General features: G+C 39.6%; 3 protein-coding genes and 2 pseudogenes across 3 annotated transcripts; 1 reads left to right on the top strand and 4 right to left on the bottom strand.

The window, feature by feature from the left end:
* Positions 1 to 617: 617 nt before the first annotated feature.
* LOC114730228 (putative receptor protein kinase ZmPK1) lies at positions 618 to 3,121 on the bottom strand (annotated as a pseudogene).
* A 7,915-nt stretch (positions 3,122 to 11,036) lies between these two features.
* On the top strand, positions 11,037 to 12,887 carry LOC114730232 (probable isoaspartyl peptidase/L-asparaginase 2). Its single transcript, XM_028917277.1, has 4 exons — positions 11,037 to 11,234; positions 11,526 to 11,759; positions 12,045 to 12,131; positions 12,210 to 12,887. Exons 1-4 carry the CDS (start codon positions 11,073 to 11,075, stop codon positions 12,705 to 12,707), a joined length of 981 nt encoding a protein of 326 aa, XP_028773110.1. The 5' UTR covers positions 11,037 to 11,072; the 3' UTR covers positions 12,708 to 12,887.
* A 2,927-nt stretch (positions 12,888 to 15,814) lies between these two features.
* On the bottom strand, positions 15,815 to 17,352 carry LOC114730237 (probable carbohydrate esterase At4g34215). Its single transcript, XM_028917281.1, has 2 exons — positions 16,669 to 17,352; positions 15,815 to 16,061 (listed from the first exon to the last, which is right to left on the bottom strand). The coding sequence occupies exons 1-2, from the start codon at positions 17,257 to 17,259 to the stop codon at positions 15,843 to 15,845; spliced, it is 810 nt and encodes a 269-aa protein (XP_028773114.1). The 5' UTR covers positions 17,260 to 17,352; the 3' UTR covers positions 15,815 to 15,842.
* Positions 17,353 to 18,991: 1,639 nt separating this feature from the next.
* LOC114730235 (probable carbohydrate esterase At4g34215) lies at positions 18,992 to 21,234 on the bottom strand. Its single transcript, XM_028917279.1, has 2 exons — positions 20,540 to 21,234; positions 18,992 to 19,439 (listed from the first exon to the last, which is right to left on the bottom strand). Exons 1-2 carry the CDS (start codon positions 21,131 to 21,133, stop codon positions 19,134 to 19,136), a joined length of 900 nt encoding a protein of 299 aa, XP_028773112.1. The 5' UTR covers positions 21,134 to 21,234; the 3' UTR covers positions 18,992 to 19,133.
* Positions 21,235 to 22,897: 1,663 nt separating this feature from the next.
* On the bottom strand, positions 22,898 to 25,333 carry LOC114730229 (putative receptor protein kinase ZmPK1; annotated as a pseudogene).
* Between the last annotated feature and the right edge of the window lie 621 nt (positions 25,334 to 25,954).

The following is a 25,954-nucleotide window of genomic DNA, read 5'->3' as shown; positions in this document are numbered from 1 at the left end:
ATCTTACTTATAAGTCGTTAATCCAAACAAGCATGAGAGCCGAATCAGCGATTACGTCACCATGTATTGCTCCTCCCGCAGCTATCCTTGAAAACCTCCCCTTTCGCCTAACTCACTCACTTAAGTTGACGGGTCGCCTCAAACAAAGTCAATATCCATCCAGATTAACTAATTGATTCATGAATTTGTGCCCGCCTTGTCATCTGTATTAAGATACTTTAATCGAAACTAAACAAACCTCATTCGTCAAGTTACCAAGAGTCTATTTACTTTGAGAGGGTAGAATATATGTTCTTCAAACACTTAATTAAAAACATCTATGTTCACTCAATCAATTAAACTCATCTGGTCTCCTTGCTTTCTCCTCAATTCCATATAACCCGTTTGTAAGTTGTAGGAAAGCGGACCTATAGAAATGATAGTTGACAATAGCAAAAGGTCCCAGTTTTGAAGGCTACAGGACTCACAGCCAGTCACCAGGTGAATGGCGCACGCAAAATTTAATAGTTTAACGTAGCTCTACAGGATCGCATCAACACATGATTAACTGAAGCTAACCAATCAGTAAAGCCACGCCCACACTTTTAATTTAAAATTTCACACGTAAACGCCAAGAATGTCGTGGTTATAGTCCAGTAATATTTAAAAGCACACGCAACATCAAAAGCCAACACAGTATTATTGACAGGAGATCAAATAACCACCATACCCATTAATTCATTGTTACCATCACTGTGAATCAGTTTCATGACCCCGAAGCATCTCCACAACTTGGCTCATTGTTGGTCTTGCGTCTCTATCTTCCTCAACACAGTCTAGAGCCAACCTAGCCAAAATCTCCATCTTCTCGATCTCATAATTCCCCTCTATCGTAGGATCTATATATGATTTGTTCCACCCACGATGTCGTTCCGTTTCCTCTATTCTTTTTTTCCCTCAACCATGTCACCAGCCTCCCGTGAGGTGACTCTACTCCTTCCACCATGTGGGAGCCCCCAAGGCTTTTTCCAGTTATCATCTCCAACACAACAATTCCATAGCTATAAACATCCACCTTCGATTTAATTGGCAAATTAAACACCCACTCAGGTGCCATGTAACCTCTTGTTCCTCTTATCCTTGAGAAGCTTGAGTTGTTGGTATCATTTCTGTTCAGTAGTTTAGATAACCCAAAATCTGAGACTTTGGGTTGATAATCTGAATCCAGAAGTATGTTTGAGGCTTTATATCGCAATGCAAAATCCACTCCAAGCATTCTTCATGGAGAGATGCCAAACCTGTGGCTGTACCCAAAGCAATGTTGTAACGCTTCTTCCAATCGAGCGAGGAGCTATTGGATGCTAGATTTTCTGCCAACGAACCATTCTCCATGTACTAGTATACTAACAGCCTGTGCTTTCCTTCTGCACATACAGTACCCCCACATGTCGATTAGGTTCATGTGATTAAGTCTTCCAATTATGTTTACTTCAGCTAGAAATTCACTTTCTCATTGGCTAGCTTCATTGAGCCTCTTGATTGCCGCAACTCGTCGATCCGTCAACACACCCTTGTATAGGATTCCACTGGCACCCCTTCCAATCTCTTCACCGAACCCTTTTGTTGCTTCTTTCAACTCAGAATAATTATAGCTTCTGAACCCAGTGGTAGTGAGATGATAGTCGTGTTGATCTGTACCCAACTTTCCTCTCGTCCTCATTAATAGACACCAAACACAAAAGATGCCCACAACTCCAAAGGACCCAATGGCCAGTGCTAACCAGAAAAGCACCTTAACCAAAAGTCTGTCGGGTCTTAAGCCATACAATCTTTCAAGCACTATAGAGCTAACATGATTACACTTCTTCACAATAGATTCTTCAAACGTGAAAGATTTGGGTTTTGGTAGTCTCAGGTAAATTGATCCACGGAAACCAGGGGAAACATACCCGTTGAGCAGACGTGTCTTTCGGTAGCAAGTGTAGGAGCCAGCATCCGGGTTCCAAGTATATCGGAATCCTCTGCAGTTACAAAATTCCAAGCATGCATCCTTGCATTGTTTATAGGTATAATTTGGGAAGTATCCCTGGTCGTAGCCTTAGAACTCGGTGTTGTTTATGTGTAAAAAGTGAGACTCTATTGAGATGCAAGACAAATTGAAGTCTGGCTCCCACCCAAAAGACCAGTCATTTCCATTCTTGACCTTGTAGCCTGGAAGACAAGAGCATTTTCTCCCAGAATAAGGATCATTGATGCACACACTGTTGGCTCCGCATATGCCATGAATCTTGCAAGGTTGTGATTGGGCTTGCCATGAAACACTCTATTTCTCTCCCCAACTTTTTCGACTGTAGACTCGAAGATTGCCATCTTAATCAACAGTCAATCTTCTCTGAAGCACATGGCCATAGTCTGATGTCTTGAAAGTAAGGTCGTCAGTTAAGCTAAAATTACCATATAAATTGAGAATTGCAATGCGACTTGCATTGTACGTGGACCTTTTAGCTTCCCAACTGACGAGCCATGGATCTGGCCAGTAGATACTTGAAACATCGGGCCCATCATAGAGAAGGCGAAGAACATTATCATTGTCAAAAAACAACTTATAAAAACCAGAAGAGCAGTTAGTTTGAGTTCTCGAGGAGCCAAGTTTTGTGTATCGAGTGAAGGTTGTTCGGGCACAAGTGTATCAGTTGGAAAATGAAAACTTTGCCACAGGATTGCACCGTTTGATTGAGTTGGAATAAGATTTCCATCATCATTGAGAACCAATTTTGGAACGGGGTGGCGGAGGTGGTGTTGGTGGCCCAAACATCAAAGTGACCAGCATCATTTAACACAAGATTACCAGTGTCACGGAGGGTAAGCGTTGAGCCATGCCCATTAACAGGTACATCGCGATTTGCATCCAAATGGCAGTCAACTCTTTGCCGTGAGGTTCTGTGAACCAGATGGCAAAGGTAAAGGCATTCTCGCGGACATTATAAAACCCAGCAGTAAATGCTTGGTTACGTGATTTTAGAATGTTTTCTGGTTTCTGCACCGATAGGAATAAAGCAATGCCAGAGGATGAAGATGAACATTGGAGAGACACAGCCGAAATGAGAAGGATTAACAACACAGAAAAACTTACAAAAGCCATGAGAGCTCAGACTGGCTATGGTGGTGGGGTGGGGTGATACTGGCGCGGCTTGATCTTCAAGTTAAAGCATACTAATGGTGTTCGGTGTCTGCCGCCTCTGAAGTCTAAACACTGAAAGACGAGTAGAATACGCTAAAGTCAGTGAATGGTCAGTCTTCTTCTTCTTGGTTTGTGAATACACAATGGCCTGAGTCCTGTCATAATCCACCATTCCAACTCCCTCCGGTGCAATAAATTCGCATCACATGATATGATCTAAGTGAATGAACTTTTCGGATCGCCCGCAGACCAAATTAGAAACACAAGTGGCTGGATCTTTCTAATCTAACAGTTTTCCCCGCAATTTCGGAATAAATTCAGCAATCCATTTTGGATTTTTCGTCCTCTTGCAAGTAACATTACATTATCCCTCAAACATTATACTGTTTTTATAAATTAGAAGTATAGTTTCTTATGCAACGACGTTATCTAAAACTCTGGTGAAAATAATATGTGCGTATAACCTTTGCCAAGAAAATATGACTTATATAACAGTCGGTTAAAAAAACTTATATAATTATTTTTAAAAATATATTCTCTGTATTATTATTGAATTAAGAATTGGTAATAAAATATACAACGAGAATAGAAAAATCAGAGTTGTTGTTCTACCTCGTCTACTCTCTCTTTCGTCCCCTTGCCCCTCCGATCCTGTTTTACGTCATTAAGGCATCTTCATTCAATGGGGACCTGACAGCCATAAACGCACACATCGTTGTTTCGTGGAAGAAGGTCCCGGTGACTGGGAGTAGGGGGCGTGGAAGATAATTCTGGCGACGTAGTAGTGGGTGGCGTACCGCTGGGACCCATATCATTACCCTTGATTTGTCTGGTTGAACGTTTCTTTTGGCCGAAGGCCTTTTTTCATTTTTTTCCTGAGACCCCAAATGCCTGAGTTTTTATGACTGAAAGGATATTATATAATGATTTATGGGGGAAAAGAGTTCTATTTTTAAAAAAACCAAAAAGCAAAAAAAAGAAGAAGAAGAAAACAAGTATGCGTGTAAATTCCAACATAGAATTAATTTCGCGAAATATATCGGTGTGTGTGTGTGTCCGTGTGACACAAAAAGTGTCGTATACGGCAGATATAGATAAGCAGAGAATAAGAAGTCAGAATGATAATTACACATGCGCCCTCCAACAAGTTGATACTTTGAACGTCCTTGATTGGCAGCAGTTATGGGTCCATTTAAAATTACTTAGAAATAGTTTTTTAATTTAATCATAATTTACAGGATACAAGTTAAGCATGTGAGAGAAATTTTATTTTAGTTCATATGAAACATGTTTATAAGTAATTTATATCGCGATGTCAAACATACCTATGTCTTTTGTTGATGATTTGAGAAGGATGTGAAGGTTTTTGACGCCACTACCATCAGCATGAAAAGAGAGAATTCAGAAATTACTTTTAATTAGGAAAAGAAGCGTGCACAGAAACTCTCTTGCATAGAAATTGTCAGATGGAAAAAGACGTACGGATTAAAACATCAAATTAGAATTCAGCTAAAAAGTATCAAATTAGAATACTTAGCACAACGAAATCATCGTAGCTTAATTAAAGAATACGCCTTTTTATGTAGGGGCTCAGATTCATTACATGTGAGGATATATAATTTCAGAGGGGTAAAACAAATTGGTGATATTTACATATATATATATATATATATATATATATATGAGGAAGAAAAAGGAGTGATGAAGAAGGGAAGTATGTGAATCGGAATGCAGTGGGATTTGGTGGGATTGCTGGACAGAGGAAGGAAGGACAACAATGAAAACATGATTAGCCAGCAAGCATCATCATTCTCAGAATAGTGAAGCTCTTGTGGAAGCGCAATGCAACAACGTGTTAATGTTTCCCAGGGATATGCATTATGGTATTGAATTATTGATCACGTACGTACCATTGCCATTTCTGCGGCATATTCTTGGAATATTCAGTTCACCAACTTGGAATGGCCACTCACCACTTGAAATTAAATCCTTTTCTTAATTTTTTTTCCTGATAGAATAAATCCTGACTCGTGGTCTTTTGTGTCAGCAGCAACACACACACACACAGCATGTTCTTGATGCTTCCGGCAGTTAACGTCCCAAAAACCCACCCCAGAGTTCATAGGAACTTCTATATAGATGTGTGCACCTCTGTGTGTGTGTGTGTGTGTGTGTGTGTTAGATTGTCATCATTGTGTCGTCTTTCCGGAGGATCTCGGCAAACTGCGATGGAGCATGAATTATAGTAACGGCTGAACGAAATGATGTGCCAGAATCTATTCCCGACGCAGTTTTGTTAATTTAGTCTGTTAGATTTGGGAAAATCGTCTATTTTTTAATTTTAAATAACTTTGAAGTATTTTTCTAAAACATGAAGATGTGTTTAATCTACCTTACGGTATGAATCACTCGGATCAATATGTTACACACAATATTGCAGTGTGAGCTGTGGGAATAAATTTGTATTGCTTGTGCTGTCTATAACTTGCGTGCCAAACAATTCGTTTTTAAAAAAGAATTATGTGCAATTGATATATGGGACTCGCCTAGTTTTTTTTCAGCGCCATATAGTTATAGACACCGGTGTTAAAAGAAGCGATGTCAATTAAATTCAGACCGAATAATATCTATAAAATTAAGCATGAGAAATATATTTACGGGACTTAAAAATTAGCAAAAGGGCTGGTCATCGAGTTAAGAAGATTAGAGCGCTGTTTGGAATTGTAATGGGAATAAAAAAGAATGAAAATATGTTTTGTAAGTGAAGAAGCGAGCCAACAAGAAGGAGATGGATTGATATGGAGGGGGGAAGGGAAAAGAGAGTGGGTTTGTGGTGAGAAGTTGAGGGCGCCAGAGGACAAGGAGGGGGGGGGGGGAGCGAGAGCGGCTGGAAGAGGACAAAGAAACTGACAAGAAAGAGAAAGGGCATATGGCCACGGGAACAGAGGGAGGGATCAGGAACACGTGACGAGAATCCACTGGAAGGCACAAAAACAAATGGCCTTGGGAAGTGGTGGGCACGGGCATGGCCAGGAATCTCCACGAGATTCTCTCATCTCTCCGACTTTTGTGGATGTCTCTAACTCAGCGCCTCTTGATGCGACCTTCACCGATCCCTCCTTTTCATGCCCCCACCGCCCCCCTCCTCTTCTCCTCTATTCTCCGGTTCTCCCTGTCCTCCTGATTAACCCCACACATCTCATTTTCTCCCCCAAATAATTAATCACTTGTTCAATTTTCTTCACTGATGATTATGTTGGTTATTACAACCCCCCCAAAAAAGGAAAAAGAAAACATAATCTCTTCTTTATTTCCAACTCAATTTACAGACTCATATCCCACACACACACATATGTATGCTACTTTTGGCATGGGGTGTCCCTTAGAATATCAAGTCTGCTGCGCTCATTATCTTCTAAGCCAAACCTTTTTAAGGTTTAAGGGAAAAAAAAGATACTACCTCCGATCCTTAATATAAAACCTTGTTTAATTTTTATTTTGTTTCTAAATATAATACCTCAATCCACTTTGTCTCTGATATTTGTGCATTTTTTTAAAAGTAGTCCTTCTAATAATGGTAATTCTAGCGAACAAACTTAATTAGTAAGGATGTTTTATGAAAGACAACACATATTTATTACAAATAACTAACTTAACTTATCTCCTTAATCTCTTTAAATTAGTTAACTAATTCTTATAATTAAGACTGGAGGTAGTACATTATATTGAGCATCACTGGCCAATTTTAGGCCCCGTTTGCCATTACAATTAAAATCAGTTATAAACACGTTTCATGTAAATTGAAACAAAACTCTTTTCACATATTTACCTCATATTCTATAAATCACAATTAAAAAGCTGATTATAAGTTGTTCCAAATGGGTTCTTAGTACTCTGCATGCACATGGGTCATGATGAGCTGTTTTTTTTTTTTTTTAACGAGTTCAAATAGGTCTGGCTCCACAACGTACGGTTGTCCGTATCTTGAATGACTACATGCGTCCAGGAATCACTTTGTTGTGACTAAAACTTCAATCGTCTGGAATGAGGTAACTGGGAAATTTTTTTTTTTTTGATAAACCTGATATAAAAAAGATTGAATAAGTATGATCAAAAGCTTTTAATTAGTTTTTATTTTTTTATTAAAATTTTATAACCATATTTCTTCAATTTTTCAAATTGAGCTCCTAAAAATTTGTTCTCTCCTTCCCTTCCCTCCACTTTCCTCATACTAGACATAGAGTAAGTGAGACGGAGGCCACGAATAATGAATTAAGTATATATTTATTTTTAATTAGTAGCTGTGGGGACAATGTGACGGGGATTGCTGTACCACACACATCAATCTACGTGGACAGTGGGTGCCACTAATGAAATCATATTCTCAACAGTCAACAACTCTGATGTATATCAGGCAAAAAAAAAAAAAACCAACTCTAATGTTTTTATTAGTTTGCGACGTGGAATCCCATGCAGCATGTACATACGCAGAGCAATGGCACGTTGTGACTTGTCAATGACGTGTCACGGCGTCAACCTTTCAAAACCAGTAATTGCCCCAAAAAACAATAATAAGGTGAATAACATGGTTACATACACATAATATAATATACTTCTCCTGTCCTTAATACATGACGTAATTCTTGAATTGGTTTTTGTCTTAAATATAAGACCCATTTTTCATATTTATCAATTTTTCTCTAAATTACCCCTATGGATACTCATTCAATCATAATCAAGTAGAAGAGGGAGATAAGGTATTAAGAAAGATGATTATGGTGTTTTAGGAAAAATATGTCACTTTTCTTATAATTAACTAACTTACCTAACTTCCTTAATCTAATCAAATTAGTTAAATGGGTCTTATATTAAGGACCAGAGGAGTACATATATTACTTTCGGTCCTAATTATAAAAGCCAGTTGACTAATTTGAGGAGATTAAAGAAGTAAGTTGAGTTAGTTATTTGTCCTAAATATGTGTTGTCTTTCCTAAAATATCCTTATTAATCAAGTATATTAACTAGAACTATAATTATTAGAAAGATAATCTTGAAAAAAATTAAGTAAATATGAGAGACAAAGTGGATTAGGGTCTTATATTTAGGACCAAAATAACAGTCAAACAGGATTTTATATTAAGGATCAGAGGTAGTATAACATTATTTATGTATATCTGGTTTTCATACACATGCATATATATCGCATCCATTCACCCATATGTTGGAGCCAATCACAATCCTTATCTTTTTCATTACAATACGTGATTGCTGAATAAATTAAGAAGGTGTCTGCTATTTTAAATATCTAGTCGAGGTTTGGTCAAAAGCATGTATATGTAACAGGTGATCCATATGCGCATATATATATATATAAGCACATCGCTGAATTAGCTGAGGACGGAGGGCTTTCGTGTCCATTAGTCACCAAACTCAGCCAATCAGCGTCCTTATCACCAGGTGATTTTATATGGGAAGTCTTTTTCGCTCTTGAAAATGTGCTAATTCCTCGCCGCCATATGCCCCTTGGTCTGCATAAGGAAACTCACCTCCAAGAATACCTTGACCCTTTAATCTAATTCTTATGACCCGCTTCCTGCTTCCCTCTCCTCACCTCGCCGTGCAGCTAGAAGCTACAAATTGAATATATCTGTCTCAAAAAAAAAAAAAACCAAAAAAAGAATCTATGAATTTAACTATACTCTTTAGATTCATGCATCTCAACACATTGGAGTTAGAGACTGTACAGTATATTGTCTTGATTTCATGCCACTATATTACCGACCAATGTCTATTTATTAGCAACGCTTGTCCTTGACTGGAATTTCCCACACACAGGCTAGTTTTTTACCAATTAAAAAAAAATTTGGAAAAAGAAATTAAATTGCGAAAGCGGTGGGATTCTCGTGGATAAAATATTGCCAGAGTTAAAACTAGATTCTTCGTCAATTTAATATACGCGATCGACGCTCGAGACGAAATTAAAAAATATTTATATTCTGGGGAAAAGTTTCGATCAATTCGGACACTTTCGCCTCATCTATTCAAGAAATAAAAAAAAATTAAGAATGCGCGGGGCATAACTCCTGGGCAGAATAATAAAGAAGGTAATCTTTTTCACGAGCAAAAAATAAAATAAAGAAAGCAATCCATGCTGGGACACTGATGTTGCCGTGTGTGGTGATTAAATAAATAAGTGATCGCCGAGAAGATTGCCAGAACCCTAAGATTCCCGAGCAATTGGAGTTTTGTTTGGACCAGAGCAATGACGTCTGTTTTCAGAACAGTGTGTTGTCTTCGAGGTGAATCTTTTGGTAGATGCCTAATATGTCCATAAAACTGTGAACCCAACTGTGGTCTATAAAATTTCCAATGGGTCACCTACTTTCGCGTGTGAAACTGGAAAGCGAATATTAGATATACAGTATAATGATACAATTAACCTTTAATTGATAGATATAACTTAAATGTGGATTATCGGGGCCATACGCACACAGATAAAACGTGGTTTATTATGATAGAGTACTAATTAAGTATATTAATTTAATTTCTCTAAATTATCCTGGCCTCTGAATTAATTCAAATATGTATACTGACTGTAGTTGGAACATATCAGAGAATACGCAACATGAAGTCGCAGTTTCTCGTACATTAACCCCGTAGGGTTTGCGGTGTGTAAAGATCAAATCTTTAGACGGCTGGGACATGGGAATCCGCCCGGACGTGCATCAAACCCAAGTTTATCATGCGTCTTTTGTCTGGCTCACAATTTCCTGAAAATCTATATGTGGTGTGAAATATCTTTTATAGTAGTAACATGGCCGTTCAAAATATTTTTACTATAGCTATTATAATTCATTCATTTAAATAAGTATTTGTTCCTCTGCTTAAAAAAAAAGAAGAAGTATTTCTTCCACCTGAACATTCTTTCTAGGAATATTTGGTAATATGAAGCTTTCATTCAAGTTAGAATACGATAGCAAAACTTAAGACATATAGTCATTACAATATATAATTTAATCTACAAATAAAAGCGGAAGTGCCGTAACAATAATACAGTATATCAGGACTGAACCTCGTTAATCACTTAATTGAATCACTGATAGACAACAAATAGAAACTGAATCGCGGGCGGCGGATTGTCTATGTTATTAAATATTTACCATAATAATGCCTTTGTGAAAATAAGCAAAGTGTGTGGAATCATCATTAATAGGATGCATATATATATATATATATATATATATATATATCAAGAGCCTATATCCTGATATGCATCTTATAAAGTAAATAGGTTGGACTTGCTAGCCTTATGTGATTCATAAAAGTTATGTACAAACAAAAAATATAATTAGAAATAATTTTATTAATTTACCTTGAAACTTCATTTTTTATAAGCTCAAACTTAAAATAACAAAAAATAAAACTTCGCTTTATGTTATACTAAATAATTATTATTCCTCTCTCCTTTTTATAAATATAAAGGATTCAATATATTTAAATCATATATATTTTCCACCATATTAAATTACATATATGGTATTTATACATATGGTGTAATATAATTTAAATATTTTTTTTTTAAAAAAATCAAAAACAGGACAATGTGCCTCTTAGAGCCTGAGTCGGCTTAACTAATAAATCTTAGCCTCAACTTGCCTGTTTTTAACAAAAGCATAATCATGCTCAATTTCATAATCATATCTATTTATACATAAATAGGCTAGATGAGGTCAGTCTTAATTCATATGAGAGGGGAGCCAGCTAGGCTCGTTCGAATCCATCAGGTTAATTAAATTGCAATCCAAGGGACCTTTGAAGTCCGAAAATGCCTATAAATAACCCGCAGGGCGAATCTCGCATCATAACCACACCCAAACACGCTCCACACCTAGCTACGACGGCAGAGGTAGAAATGGGGGGCTGGGCTATAGCCGTGCACGGTGGCGCTGGTGTCGACCCTAATCTCCCAGCCCACCGTCAAGAACAAGCCAAGCAACTTCTCACTCGCTGTCTCCAACTCGGCGTCTCTGCTCTAAATTCCAATCTTCCCGCCATCGATGTCGTTGAACTTGTCGTATGTACATCTTCATTTCTCTGCAATCCCATCTTCATCCCAATCTCTCTCCATGAAATCAACACGTTAATTAGCGAATCCCGTTCCGATCATGCGTTCATATTGCATGGCTTGAGTAGTCACAAAGTCCGATTATTACAACCGCCGTCCCATGCATATAGATATATGTGCTCTTTTACAGTTTACATTGTTGAATAAGATATTAATTCTATGATATGAATATATAGCTAGCATCGTATTCGTATCAGGCATTGGTTGATTTTATTTATATTTATATGGTGAATGTGATAGGTGAGAGAACTGGAAACGGATCCACTGTTCAACTCGGGGCGCGGATCTGCGCTGACAGAAAAAGGGACAGTGGAAATGGAGGCCAGCATCATGGACGGTACAAAAAGAAGATGCGGTGCAGTGTCGGGCGTTACCACCGTCAAGAACCCCATATCGCTGGCCCGCCTGGTCATGGACAAATCCCCTCATTCCTACCTCGCCTTCTCCGGCGCTGAAGAATTTGCCAGGCAGCAGGTTCGTCCATCCCTGCTTCCTGTTTTTACCCATTCTTCACACCCTCTTCTTCAATCGTCTCTCCATCCACTTCTGAGGTTTCATCGCTAGAAAAAGTCTCCCGCTTTTGCCATGTCACCCACTTCATCATTTCGTTTCCCATATATGACTATATTTACATGGAACTCTCGGTTGTTGCCTCGTCGTATGCGCGGTGTTTCCGTACCTATTTAAGAACACAAATAAATCAGAAATAAATAAATCTGATTTTTTTATTAATACGATGGTATCGTGTGAAATGTGCAGGGTGTGGAAACAGTCGACAACGAGTACTTCATCACTCCTGAAAACGTTGGCATGCTCAAGCTGGCAAAGGAAGCGAATGCTATTCTGGTACCGCTCTTTTTCTGCCCGTAAAATAACAGAATCATCGGAAATTTCAAACAAGACTCATGTATATATTGGGCGCAGTTTGATTACAGGATCCCATCGGCTGGCAACGAAACGTGTGGTGCGGGGGTAGAGAGTCCACTGCAAATGAACGGACTGCCCATCAGCATATACGCGCCGGAGACGGTGGGGTGCGTGGTGGTGGACGGACAGGGATGCTGTGCGGCGGGGACGTCGACGGGAGGGTTGATGAACAAAATGACAGGACGGATCGGGGACTCGCCGTTGATCGGTGCCGGGACATACGCGGGCGAGGTGTGCGGCGTGTCGTGCACGGGAGAGGGGGAGGCCATCATAAGAGGGACACTGGCGCGTGAGGTGGCGGCGGTGATGGAATACAGAGGACTGAAACTTCAGGAAGCAGTTGACTTCGTGATAAAGGAAAGGCTGGACGAAGGGATGGCGGGTCTGATTGCCGTGTCCAAGAGCGGCGAAGTTGCGTACGGCTTCAATTGTAATGGCATGTTCAGGGGATGCGCCACCCAGGATGGCTTCATGGAAGTAGGAATCTGGGAATAGAGATTTATATGCTGCATCTATCACTATGATTCTAATATTATTCCTCTTTGCGTTAATTTGCTCTCTGCTGGTCTTATATCTTTCATTATTCCAAGCAGGGTCCTTCGGTTAGCTTTTTGTTCTCTGTAACGCAACAATCTAATGTTAAATAACAGCTGTTTAATTCTTTTCCTCACAATATAAACTCCTTCTTGTTTCTTTAAATTTTGAACTTTGATTCCGGATTATGCATCAATTAGCTTCCCCCTTTACATCTGAAGGCGTCAGGCCTGCGGCATATAATTAAGGAGCAGTTTGCGTTAATTATTATGTGTACCTGAAGCGGACCAAGGGGAAAAAACAGCCTCTGTGATAAGGCAAGGCAAAGGCAAGCGGGGGGGTGTACTGCTGAATAGTAATGGCTTAATTTGAAGAATGAATAGGGTTATGTTATTGTCATCAGGGGAATGCCTCTAGCCAAAAATGCAAATAAAATAGTGGTTGTGGTTGGTAGGATATGCAGTTGCCTAAAACAGTAAAACATGTCGGTCTCAATAATGAATATTACTCTGAATATAAAATCCTTATACACACTTATATAAGGGTCTTATATTTAGGACCGGAGGAGTATTAAAAAGCAAGCACGCATGCGGGCCATATAATGTTTTTGGAATTGTCTCAGCGAATTCTCATGCATGTAATTCTCCCATGTCCATGGAAATGATCTTCCCGAGTCACATGATTACACGAGTTTTTTAAATTGACAGGGACACACTAATTAATGGTTCATGTTCGCCTTGATGCTCATCCGATCCTGCCATTACATGACAATTACTACTCCGTCTCTAGTTATAAGAACTTTTTGGCCAAATTATGCTTTTTAAGAAAACAGTTAAAATTAGTTAAAAACAATTAATATGTAACAAATATAGGTTTTTTTTTCAAATATACCCCTAATAAATGTAAAAGAGTAATAATGAGATAAATAGAGAGAGAATATAATATACGAAATTTATTAGGGATAAAATAGGTAATAATGTATTAAATATTCAGACAAACTCAAAAGAAACCTTATAAAAAGAGACATTTATTTAAAAAAAGGATTTTATAATTAGAGACGGAGGGATTATGATATAACTTAAGCATGGATGTGTATTCATCAACAACGACAACAAAAGTAAAACTATTTAAGACAAAAACGGAGGGGGGGAATTTGTTTTCGTCGTCATCAACAACAAAAAGTTTCATTAAACCCAATGAAGTTGTCTATTTAGAATTCACGACACCATTCACCTATCTACTTTTCAGATGTCACTCTTATATAATCATTCAAACAAATAATGCAATTTAGAAACAATTTTAAGATGATGAACTGGAGTGTATTTACATATAAAATTATAATTAGTATACCAATCGTCAATCAGTACAAAACTTATAATTTATAATAATCTAACGATCCCTTAGAACTTAATTAATATAAATTTTTATCAAAAAATATTTTTAATAACAAGTTTCAATTCATGTAATTCATTTTTCCAAATTTCATATGTGCATGCACGTCCAGTGTTTTTTTTTTTTTGGGTGTCTTACATTATTTGTCGAAGTTTCAGTGCGCAAGCCAGGAAGAATGGGCTATGAAAGAGAGGTATGCATAGGACGGCGGCCACATGAAACAGTAAACTTTATCAATGGGGTCTATCTTTGCCTGTCTTGTATTTTTCACAAAAGCTGCCATGTAAAAAGACGAACTGCAAGATTCGTGGCCGGATTCATAAGATGATTGCTTCAATTATATATAACCCTCAGGCCAATATATATATACTTCTCCGATTCTTATTATAAGATCCAATTTGACTTTTTATTTGGTCCTAATTATAAGACCCAATTCATTTTGTTTCTTATATTTATGCATTTTTTTCCAAGATAATCCTTCTAATAATGATAGTTTTAATCAATATACTTAATTAGTAAGGATATTTTAAGAATGACAACACTTATTTATTATAAATAACCAACTTAACTTACTTCCTTAATCTCCTCAAATAAGTCAATTGGGTCTTATAATTAGGACCGGAGGAGTATATATATAAAACCCGCGAGATGTAGCTACATTATACATAAACCTAATTAATTAAAAGTAGTTCTATATGCTCAACAATTCCGGGAGCTTAATTAGCGTATTAAACTGTGAAAGCTTGCACGTATCAAATTAAAGTAAAATACGGGATCGCGACACGATCAGTTTGAACTCGATTTAGCTGCAATGGATGTCCAAGTACTGCCGTGACAAACTAAAACAGGAGCTGAAAACTGATAGGACTCATATTTATGACGGTCCGTTCTATGAAAGTTTCTATAAATTATCGTTCACTAGAATCCTTGCAGAGTTGCAGGGTAAAAGTTGGACGATATACACAAATTAATACGCGCAAAAATGACTTGATCTTCCGAATAAACGATTAGATTATTGAAGCTTTTTTTAAATTAAATATCAGTACCTATTGCATCCATAATCCTCACTGGTCGCGGACGATTTGACTGGGATTTGAATTGATGAAGTTTATCAACATGACATATGCATGTATATCTCTTAATGTTATCAAAATAACATTAATGAGCACAAAACACCCGTGTTGTTAAAGTCAATCTGTTGACACCTGGTGGAGGCGGTTGCTGCTCCTTCCTCCACCTATCAACCTCATCCGAAAACACGTCAACACGTTTGCTGCTTCTTCTACGCTTATAAAATAATGCGACACTTATCTTCAATCCAAATCAACACGTTCATGTAAGATCTAAATAGCATACTATGTTTATTGTTAGCACATTCGTCCGTGATTATCCGTACAGACAAAGTCAACACAGGCGCGTGTAATTATTTCTTACTCGTGTAGCCGTGTTCTGGTGTTCTCGACAATCAGGGGTATGACGTTGGATGGAGCGCATTTTTTGAGGTTTAATTATGACTCGATCAGGAATTCCATTGGCGTGGAAGGTCACTGGATGAAAATGAGCTTAATCACACACACGCACACACACATATTGAAGACAGTAAATTAAACATGCATATTATTGATGGGATTCATAAATAAGTAAATGAATAGTGAAATCAGAGGCAAATGCAGATATGTATATTTAGACGTAGGAAAAGGAGGGCTAGTGGTGAGGCAAGGTTGGGTGATGGGAGTAAGAGGCGAGATAGGCACGAGCCAACTTGACGCCCAAGTGAACCTGAGACATAGTGGTGAGGTGAAGCCTGTCAGATTTGAGGCGCAATCCCTTGGCATCCACGCACTTCACATTCGGCAGCTTCATCCCCACTTGAGCCTCTCTCACCCTCTGTATGTATCTGCCTTCCCCTGATGCCACTGCCACCTGCGTCAATATGTTTCCCATCCCCTTCATTTCTCTTTCTTTATTGTTTTACCGTCCAATCAATCACTGCCATTCACTTTATGTCTTACCTTTATTTCGATTTCACTTCTATTTGTTCATTAAGTTTTCTTGTTGTCTCTCAAATGATTCTATATCTACTTAATTATATAAATAACATTACGGGCGCAAAAACAGTTTTTGAATATAGTAATGTTTGTTGGGCCAAAAACATTTTCAAATGTTGATATTTGATGACGCTAGTTGGGTTTATTGGGTCTGTCGTGTTGTCCAGTTGGAGGGCATTTGGGAGAGTTTGAAATGAGACAGACTTTAGAAAGGAGCAAAAGAACGTTGGAGGAAAAGGCAGACCTTCACATGAAATCAAGGCTCAACTTACAAGCCTTGTTGGCATTCACAGGCCGCGTGCCTAAGACACATACTAACCAACAAAAATAATTATTATGGCACAACAGCGGCGTGACATTTCAAATCATTTTGGAGGGTGAAGCACCGTCGTCAGAAAAAGTCATTGCATCCCCTAAAGTCTAATCGGATATTAAAATATAACGAGTCACTGTGAAAAAAAGAAGGAGAACGGCTAACTAACCTGGATAATGAGGAGAGAAGGAAGTTGAAGATCAGAACGGAGATCCGTGAAGAAGCTCTGCAAGCGAGCCTTATAAGAGTCTGCGTCCTCTTTTCTCACCGTGTCGCTCTCACCTTGATACCACAGAAGTGCTCTAACAGTGCCACCCTCACTCACAGAGCGATTGGCTCGCTGTATGAGCTGGGTATACAAACGGGATCCTCGGCTCCACTGCGAAATTCGAGTCCCACCGGCTGCGCAGGGGACCAGACCCACCGTACCACCCGCCCATCCAATGACGTGGTTGGCAAAAGCCATTGCGGGGCCTACGCCGCAGGTGTTGCCCACGTCAATGCCAGCGTGGAGAGGCTCGTGTGCTTCCTCCCATTGCAGCTGAGCGTTCAGTCTCCAGATCGATGGGTTGGGTCGGCACTCCGGCGGCAGATTGCCGTCCCATTTGCCTCCCTGAACGCCGCCGCGGCCCGCCATGTTGCTCTGTCCTCCCAGTATAAATATGTCCTTCGTCTTGGCCGCTGCCCAGAGTGACGACGAATGGCTTAGTATTACCATTCCCGCTACTAACAACCATGACGCACAGGACCTGAGCGCCATCACTGAGATGATTCAATTTCCGTTGCGTTGTTAGAAACTCAAACTCCAAGCCCTCTTTAATGCCTCTGCTGCTCCGTCTTATCTCTCTTCGAGAAAGTCACTTTCTCAGTAGCAATGTGGCCATCATCAATTGCCATCAACGTAACACATAGCAAAGCATTGTCAAAGGGTAAAATTTTATCATCATCATTACGGTACGCTCTCCGGCACAGACCCTTGAAAATGATTGAAGTGGCAAGATTCGTTCAGCATTATTATTTCACATATATAAAATAATGATTGACAAATATTTCAATGAAGCAAATTTATAATTATTTATCAAATTCAAAATGTTGTCAAAATGATGCATGGACAAGAAGTATTTTAATACACGCTTGTCTATAGGCCTACATATCCTATATTACTAACTCGCTTTTTTTTTTTAAAGGAAATTCGGGTGGGGGGGACTTCTTCAGAGATAAGCTTTCGGGTATGCGCAGTGCGCTTTGCTTCCTCCAAGTTCCGATGGGGCCCATAAAACGGCCGCGGCACATGCGTGCGCCAACGCCTTTCAAATTTCATTGAAGCCTCCCATCCATCAAAAGGACATACATGTGGATCCAAAAGGTAAGTCCATTAATTAATATTAGATGGTAATAGAACGACACTAGGATTCGAAGAAGAAGAGAATTGATGTTATTGAGAAATAGAATGTTGCGAGACTCAACTTTCTTGTTGGGGACCAGTATATCTGGAGTAGAATACTGTGTATACATTAAGATTTGCAGATAGAGAGTTAATGCATGTCTGGTCATTCTCCATTGCAGGTGGGAAGTACATAAAAGTAAGTAGTTCCACATCCCCGAGACCTTACATGATGGGATGCGAAAAAGGCCGTGCGATCCTAAATTCCCCGTCAAGTGCCTTCCTCATAATGTAATTCCCGCTCGCCGTCCCCTGTCCATAATAATCACAAGTCCCACCGAGTTTCACCATCGTCAACTCCCTCAAACGCCACTGCCATTACCGTTCCCTCAATGTGGGACTTGTTGATAAAAAGGGGATGGATGCTAGCCTACGGGGCTTAATTATGAAGGTAGTAAAGTTGGAATGGTACATTATCATCCCCATATTGGCAAATACAGGCGACTCGTACATTAAGAGAGGGAAACTAGTTAATGTTCTGATGCTTTAGTCAGCTGGAATTCAGCTGAAAAATAGGATCTTGCAACTCAACTTGCTTCGTGCCGACCAGCATCTTTGGAGAAGAATACTGCATGTACATTATGATGTGCTAATGCAGGATTAATTTGCAGTCATTCTCCACTGCAAGTGACTGTAGTACATAGATAAGTCAGGTCCAGTAACTCAGGAATCCAGACATACAGATATGGACAAGGAATTGAACAAAAGCGAGTCCTGCTTTTCCTTTTGGGTTCAGATATATAATGCTCTCGCCGGGACCTTACATACGATACCTAAAACAAAAGGCCATGTCTTCCTCATAATTTAATCCCAACGGCCCCCTCTGTCAGTAATGATCGCACTTCCCTTCAACCTCATATTCCCCCCATGTGGCTGTCTTTCATTCAACTAGGGACCAATCATCCACCCCGATAACCCCTCATGCCCCACTTTCTCCCGTATATGATAAAATATACTGTTGCGGACACATTTTGTACATATATTTTATTTTAACAGCACATAATTCACTAAGTTTACCAACGGTGATCGTGTTTATTGTTGCATGGTGAGAAGTAAAAGTTCTTCTGCCTTCGTTTTTGTTTTCCTCAAAAAGAGAGACGTTTTACAGCTATACTTTTCATAGACGAAGTCTTGTTGCGTAAGGGAATAATAGTAAGAAAAATCACAAGGAGAAAGGGAGGGGGAAAGGACTATAAGAAAACTGGGAAGAAGAGGAAAATTAAGATGGCACGTGCAAAATTAGAAGAAGGCCTTTCAGGGGGAGGAGCCTTGTTAGGGTGAGGAGCTTGAGCAGGCAATGGAGTGGGTAGGAAGCGAAGGAGTTCGTCGGCCATCATGTGACCCAGATGGACCTGGGCTGGGCTCGACAGATGAAGCCCATCAGGCTCGAGTGGCAAGCCCTTGGCGTCAACGGTCCTCAGGTTCAGAAGGTCCATCCCTAATTGGGCTTCTCTCACCGTCTCCACGTATGGGCCAATACCCGACGCCAGAGCCACCTGTCAACCAAAAAACACTATTGTTGTATCATTATCAGCTAACTACCCCCTGACAAATACATGTTACTTAATTATTAATACAACACACACTAGTGCAGTTGGTGTTCCACATTAGTCTCTTTTGTTGAGTATATCACGCTTTCTTTATTAGGAACGTTCAGCCCATCCACCCTACACGTTTTCTTTTGTACCATTTTAAAATGTTTGTTATTTCATTCTGTTTATGATTTATCAATCGTGTGGTTTGTTTAATATTTACATGTCGATGATGGTTTTTATAACGGAATAATACATCTGAAGAAGTCAGCACGATTGGTTGACTAAGAAGAATCAGGAGTAATGCCGTCTAGGAAGGCGCAATCAACAAGACTATTTCTATAAAAACTATGAATTCAAAAGACAGGCGGTGATAGGCTAACTTATTTGCAATCCACTATGATGAAATCTGGTCGGGTTATATTACCATATTTAATTTGGCTATATTACGGTCTAGATCATATTGATTTCCCTATATTTCATTCTGGATTCATGAAATTCTCAATTGTTATACCGCTCCTGCTTGACGTAAATGAGGTAATTCAATTAGTTATATCATAAAAATTAAAACAAGATATTGCCGTTGAATCTGTTAGCGTGGATTAGGGTGAGGGAAGACCCCATCCCTGTAAATGGGTGTTTGTACTTAGCCGGGACCGCTTCGTTGTCAGTATCGTATTATTATACCTAGTGTGTACCAGACGCAAAACAAATGGCCACGGTGGAAATTATACTGAAGTATCCAGCAAGAAAGGAACACCTGTCTCAATCAAAGCTATGTCTTCCTATTTTTCTTTCGTTTTTTAGTTTGTTAGTGGGAGGGGGTTGGCGTGAAAATCTCTTCTCAGCACCCTAAAGATCTGAGCGTCTTAATTTCCTTTTCGGTTTCATATATACCAATTTGCAGTATGATCATAATTAATAAGCAGGGCGGACCTATGAATGCCATGCCTATGTGTCGAAGGCACGCCAAAGAAATTGTTTCTAAGCATACTAAAAGAAAGAATAAATAAATGAAATTAATGAGGAGATTAAAAGAAATAAAAATAAAATAAAAAGAAGACCTGGACGATAGGAAGCAACGGAGACTGGAGGTCAGCACGAACGTCGGAGAAAAACTTGCGGAGTCTGGAGCCGTATGCCTGAGCATCTGTGAGATTGATAGTGTCAGATTCGCCTTGATACCACAGCAACGCACTGATACTTCCACCACTTCCCACCGATGCCTTAGCTCTCCTCATCATATGATTGTACAGCTCTCTTCCTCGTTCCCATTCGCTTATGTTTGTGCCTCCTACGGCGCAAGGCACCAGCCCCACCACCGCCAGTTCAGGCTTCTTCTTCAAGATCCGATTCGCGAATGCCATTCCGGGTCCGATCCCGTCCGTCTTCGTCACGTCTATGTCCCGATGCAGCGGCTCCTCCGCCTCCACCCAATCCAATCCAGCGCTCAGCCGCAGGATGGAAGGGTTCTCACGGCACTGCGCCGGCACCACCCCGTCCCACGGCAGGCTCACGTTCGCCACGCCTCCCCTCCCGGCCATGTTGCTCTGTCCCGCCAGTACAAATATGGTTTTCTGCGCTTCCACTTGAGGCCTCACTGACCCTCCCTCTGTTACAATTATTACTCCCAGCAACCAAAACAAGAGGGAGGGCATCCTCGTGGGTAGAGATGGTCGCCTGCTGTATTCTGATCTGTTGCCGTTTCCCAAATCTAAGACGCTACTCAACTTTATGGAAACTATATTCGGGCACCACCCCGTACCTCTCGATATCGCAACGTGATCCAATTTTTATTTTTGACTTTTTTTTAGCCTATTTTGCGGGGCATTTTGTTACCAGCATCAAATAGATTCAGGATTTCCCACACAATTTGGCTGGCGTCTTCTTTATTTTATTCCTATCCTTAAATATATGTTTGATTCCCTTTAAAATACATGATGAAGATTAGTTATATTAGATTTCAACAGATCAGAGTAACAACATTTAAAACATTCTACATTTATAAACAATAAAAATGATTATTTTATTAATTTTATCAGAATTGGTTTTTTTTTTAATTTTGGATTTTGGATCACCGTAAAATATTAATATTTTTTCATTAAATTTTTGTTATCCAATTTCTTTGAATTGCATAAAATTTATTAATAATAAAATAGGAAGTGGGCCGATGTTGATTAAACCCACATTCAGGTGGCCCTGGGACCGTATGGGGCAATGGCCATGCGCATGTGTAAGAGGCGCATATCCACAGGCCTGCTTGGAATAATTTAGAAGCATTTTTTTTTAAATTGTGATTTATGAAAATAAATATGTGAGAAAAAAAAATTATCTTACTTATAACTTTATAAGTCGTTAATCCAAACAGGTCCGAGAGCCGAATGAGCGATTACGTCACCATGTACCTGCTCCTCCCACAGCTATCCTTGAAAACTCACTCAAGTTGACGGGTCATCTCGAACAAAGTCAATATCCATCTAAATTAACTAATTGATTCATGAACTTGTGCCCGCTTTGTCATCTGTATTAAGATACTTTAATCGAAACTAAACAAACCTCCCTCGTCAAGTTACCAAGAGTCTATTTACCTTGAGAGGGTAGAATATATGTTCTTCAAACACTTAATTAAAAACATCTATGTTCACTCAATCAATTAAACTCATCTGGTCTCCTTGCTTTCTCCTCAATTCAGTATAACCCGTTTGTAAGTTGTAGAAAAGCGAACCTATAGAAATGATAGTTGACAATAGCAAAAGGTCCGAGTTTTGAAGGCTGCAGGACTCACAGCCGGTCACCAAGTGAACGGTGCACGCAAAATTTGATAGTTTAACATAGCTCTACAGGATTGCATCAACACGTGATTAACCGAAGCTAACCTATCAGTAAGGGTTTGTTTGGCTCAAGGAGAGAAAGGGGAGGGGAGGGATTTTAATCGAAGGGAGGAGAGGAGAAGAGAGTGGAAGGATTTTAATATTACCTTATTTGGATTTATAAAAAAAGAGGGGAGGAAATGAGTTTTAATATTCTTGTTTGGTTCATAAGGAAAAGAGGGAAAAATATTTTAACATACTTTTATTTTATTTATTATATAGGCATAATAGTCACAACATAACAAAATATAGGCATCATGGTCGTAACATGACAAAATATTGTTTTTTCCTTCCAAATCTTTCCAGTTTTGGAGGGGGGAATTTTTCTTACCCTTCTAAAATTTATATATTGCCAAACAAAAAGAAATGATTAAAATCCTTTCCCCTCTCTTCTCTCCCTTCTAAATCCCTCATCCCAAACACACCCTAAAGCCACACATTTAATTTAAAATTTCACACGTAAACGCCAAGAATGTCCTGGTTATATATAGTCCAGTAATATTTAAAAGCACACGCAACATCAAAAGCCAACACAGTATTATTGACAGGGGATTAAATAACCACCATACCCATTAATTCATCGTTGCCATCACTGTGAATCAGTTTCATGACCCCGAAGCATCTCCACAACTTGACTCATTGTTGGTCTTGCGTCTCTATCTTCCTCGATACAGTCCAGAGCCAGCCTAGCCAAAATCTCCATCTTCTCGATCTCACAATTCCCCTCTATCGTAGGATCTATGATTTGTTCCACCCACGATGTCGTTCCGTTTCCTCTATTCTTTTTCTCCCTCACCCATGTCACCAGCCTCCCGTGATGTGACTCTACTCCTTCCACCATGTGGGAGCACCCAAGGCTTTTTCCAGTTATCATCTCCAACAAAACAATTCCATAGCTATAAACATCCACCTTCGATGTGATTGGCAAATTAAACACCCACTCAGGTGCCATGTAACCTCTTGTTCCTCTTATCCTTGAGAAGCTTGAGTTGTTGGTATCATTTCTGTTCAGTAGTTTAGATAACCCAAAATCTGAGACTTTGGGTTGATAATCTGAATCCAGAAGTACGTTTTGAGGCTTTATATCGCAATGCAGAATCCACTCCAAGCATTCTTCATGGAGATATGCTAGACCTCTGGCTGTACCAAAGCAATGTTGTAACGCTTCTTCCAATCGAGCGAGGAGCTATTGGACGCTAGATTTTCTGCCAACGAACCATTCTCCATGTACTCGTATACTAACAGCCTGTGCTTTCCTTCTGCACAGTACCCCCACATGTCGATTAGGTTCATGTGATTAAGTCTTCCAATTATGTTTACTTCAGCTAGAAATTCACTTTCTCCTTGGCTAGCTTCGTTGAGCCTCTTGATTGCCGCAACTCGTCGATCCGTCAACACACCCTTGTACACGATTCCACTGGCACCCCTTCCAATCTCTTCACTGAACCCTTTTGTTGCTCCTTTCAACTCAGAATAACTATAGCTTCTAAACCCAGTGGCAGTGAGATGATAGTCGTGTTGATCTGTACCCGACTTTCCTCGCGTCCTCATTAATAGACACCCAACCAGAAAGATGCCCACAACTTCAAAGGACCCAATGGCCAGTGCTAACCAGAAAAGCACCTTAACCAAAAGTCTGTCGGGTCTTAAGCCATACAATCTTTCAAGCACTATAGAGCTAACATGATCACACTGCTTCACTATAGATTCTTCAAATGTGAAGGATTTAGATTTTGGTAGTCTCAGGTAAATTGATCCACGAAAACCAGGGGAAACATACCCATTGAGCAGACGTGTCTTTCGGTAGCAAGTGTAAGAGCCAGTGTCTGGGTTCCAAGTATATTGGAATCCTGTGCAGTTACAAAATTCCAAGCATGCATCCTTGCATTGTTTATAGGTATAATTTGGGAAGTATCCCTGGTCGTAGCCATAGAACTCGGCGTTGTTTATGTGTAAAAAGCGAGACTCCGTTGAGGTGCAAGACAAATTGAAGTCTGGCTCGCACCCAAAAGACCAATCACTTCCATTCTTGACCTTGTAACCTGGAAGACAAGAGCATTTTCTCCCAGAATAAGGATCATTGATGCACACACTGTTGGCTCCGCATATGCCATGAATCTTGCAAGGTTGTGATTGGGCTTGCCATGAAACACTCCATTTCTCTCCCCAGCTTTTTCGACTGTAGACTCGAAGATTGCCATCATAATCAACAGTCAATCTTCTCTGAAGCACATGGCCATAGTCTGATGTCTTGAAAGTAAGGTCGTCAGTTGAGCTAAAATTACCATATAAATTGAGAATTGCAATGCGACTTGCATTGTACGTGGACCTGTTAGCTTCCCAACTGACGAGCCATGGATCTGGCCAGTAGATACTTGAAACATCGGGCCCATCATAGAGAAGGCGAAGAACATTATCATTGTCAAAAAACAACTTATAAAAACCAGAAGAGCAGTTAGTTTGAGTTCTCGAGGAGACAAGTTTTGTGTATCGAGTGAGAGGTTGTTCGGGGACAAGTGTATCAGTTGGAAAATCAAAGCTTTGCCACAGGAATGTACCGTTCGATTGAGTTAGAACAAGATTTCCATCATCATTGAGAACCAATCTTGGAACGGTGGCGGAGGTAGTGTTGGTGGCCCAAACATCAAAGTGACCAGCGTCATTTAACACAAGATTACCAGTGTCATAGAGGGTAAGCGTTGAGCCATGCCCATTAACAGGTACGTCACGATTTGCCATCCAAATGGCAGTCAAGTCTTTGCCGTGAGGTTCCGTGAACCAGATGGCAAAGGTAAAGGCATTCTCGCCGACGTTATAAAACCCAGCAGTAAACGCTTGGTTACGTGATTTTAGAACGTTTTTTGGTTTTTCCACCGATAGGAAGAAAGCAATGCCGGAGGATGAAGATGAACATTGGAAAGACACAGCGAAAATGAGAAGGATTAACAACACAGAAAAACTTACAAAAGCCATGAGGGCTCAGATTGGCTGTGGTGGTGGGGTGGGTGATACTGGGCGCGGCTTGATCTTCAAGTTAAAGCATACTATGGCGTTCAGCGTCTGCAGCCTCTGAAGTCTACACACTGAAAGACGAGTGGAATACGCTAAAGTCAATGAATGGTCTGTCTTCTTCTTCTTGTTTTGTGAATACACAATGGCCTGAGTCCTGTCATAATCCACCATTCCAACTCCCTCCGGTGCAATAAATTCGCATCACATGATATGATCTAAGCGAATGAACTTTTCGGATCGCCCGCAGCAGACCAAATTAGAAACACGAGTGGCCGGATCTTTCTAATCTAACAGTTTGCCCCGCAATTTCGGAATAAATTAAGCAATCCATTTTGGATTTGTCGTCCTCTTGCAGGTAACATTACATTGTCCCTCAAACATTATACTGTTTTTATAAATTAGAAGTATAGTTTCTTTTACAGTGTTATCTAAAACTCTGGTGAAAATAATATGTGCGTATGACCTTTGTCAAGAAAATATAAAATATGACTTATATAACAGTTGGTTTAAAAAAACATATAATTATTTTTAAAAATATATTCTCTGTATTATTATTGAATTAAGAATTGGTAATAAAATATACAACGAGAATAGAAA

The sequence above is a fragment of the Neltuma alba genome, unplaced genomic scaffold, assembly GCF_004799145.2.
Source record: "Neltuma alba isolate B1F8T4 unplaced genomic scaffold, ASM479914v2 tig00012720_pilon, whole genome shotgun sequence".
NCBI classification, from domain to species: Eukaryota; Viridiplantae; Streptophyta; class Magnoliopsida; order Fabales; family Fabaceae; genus Neltuma; species Neltuma alba.
This window is presented reverse-complemented; position numbering and strand designations above follow the sequence as displayed.

Excerpts from the sequence above, each read along its gene's own strand:
- LOC114730232 (XM_028917277.1), top strand. The coding sequence starts at position 11,073 with ATGGGGGGCTGGGCTATAGCCGTGCACGGTGGCGCTGGTGTCGACCCT. Across the intron at positions 11,760-12,044 it reads AAGAATTTGCCAGGCAGCAG|GGTGTGGAAACAGTCGACAA; the intron begins GTTCGTCCATCC and ends TGAAATGTGCAG. Across the intron at positions 12,132-12,209 it reads AGGAAGCGAATGCTATTCTG|TTTGATTACAGGATCCCATC; the intron begins GTACCGCTCTTT and ends TATTGGGCGCAG.
- LOC114730237 (XM_028917281.1), bottom strand. The coding sequence starts at position 17,259 with ATGGCGCTCAGGTCCTGTGCGTCATGGTTGTTAGTAGCGGGAATGGTA. Across the intron at positions 16,062-16,668 it reads CTTCTCTCCTCATTATCCAG|GTGGCAGTGGCATCAGGGGA; the intron begins GTTAGTTAGCCG and ends ATATTGACGCAG.
- LOC114730235 (XM_028917279.1), bottom strand. The coding sequence starts at position 21,133 with ATGCCCTCCCTCTTGTTTTGGTTGCTGGGAGTAATAATTGTAACAGAG. Across the intron at positions 19,440-20,539 it reads CGTTGCTTCCTATCGTCCAG|GTGGCTCTGGCGTCGGGTAT; the intron begins GTCTTCTTTTTA and ends TTTGGTTGACAG.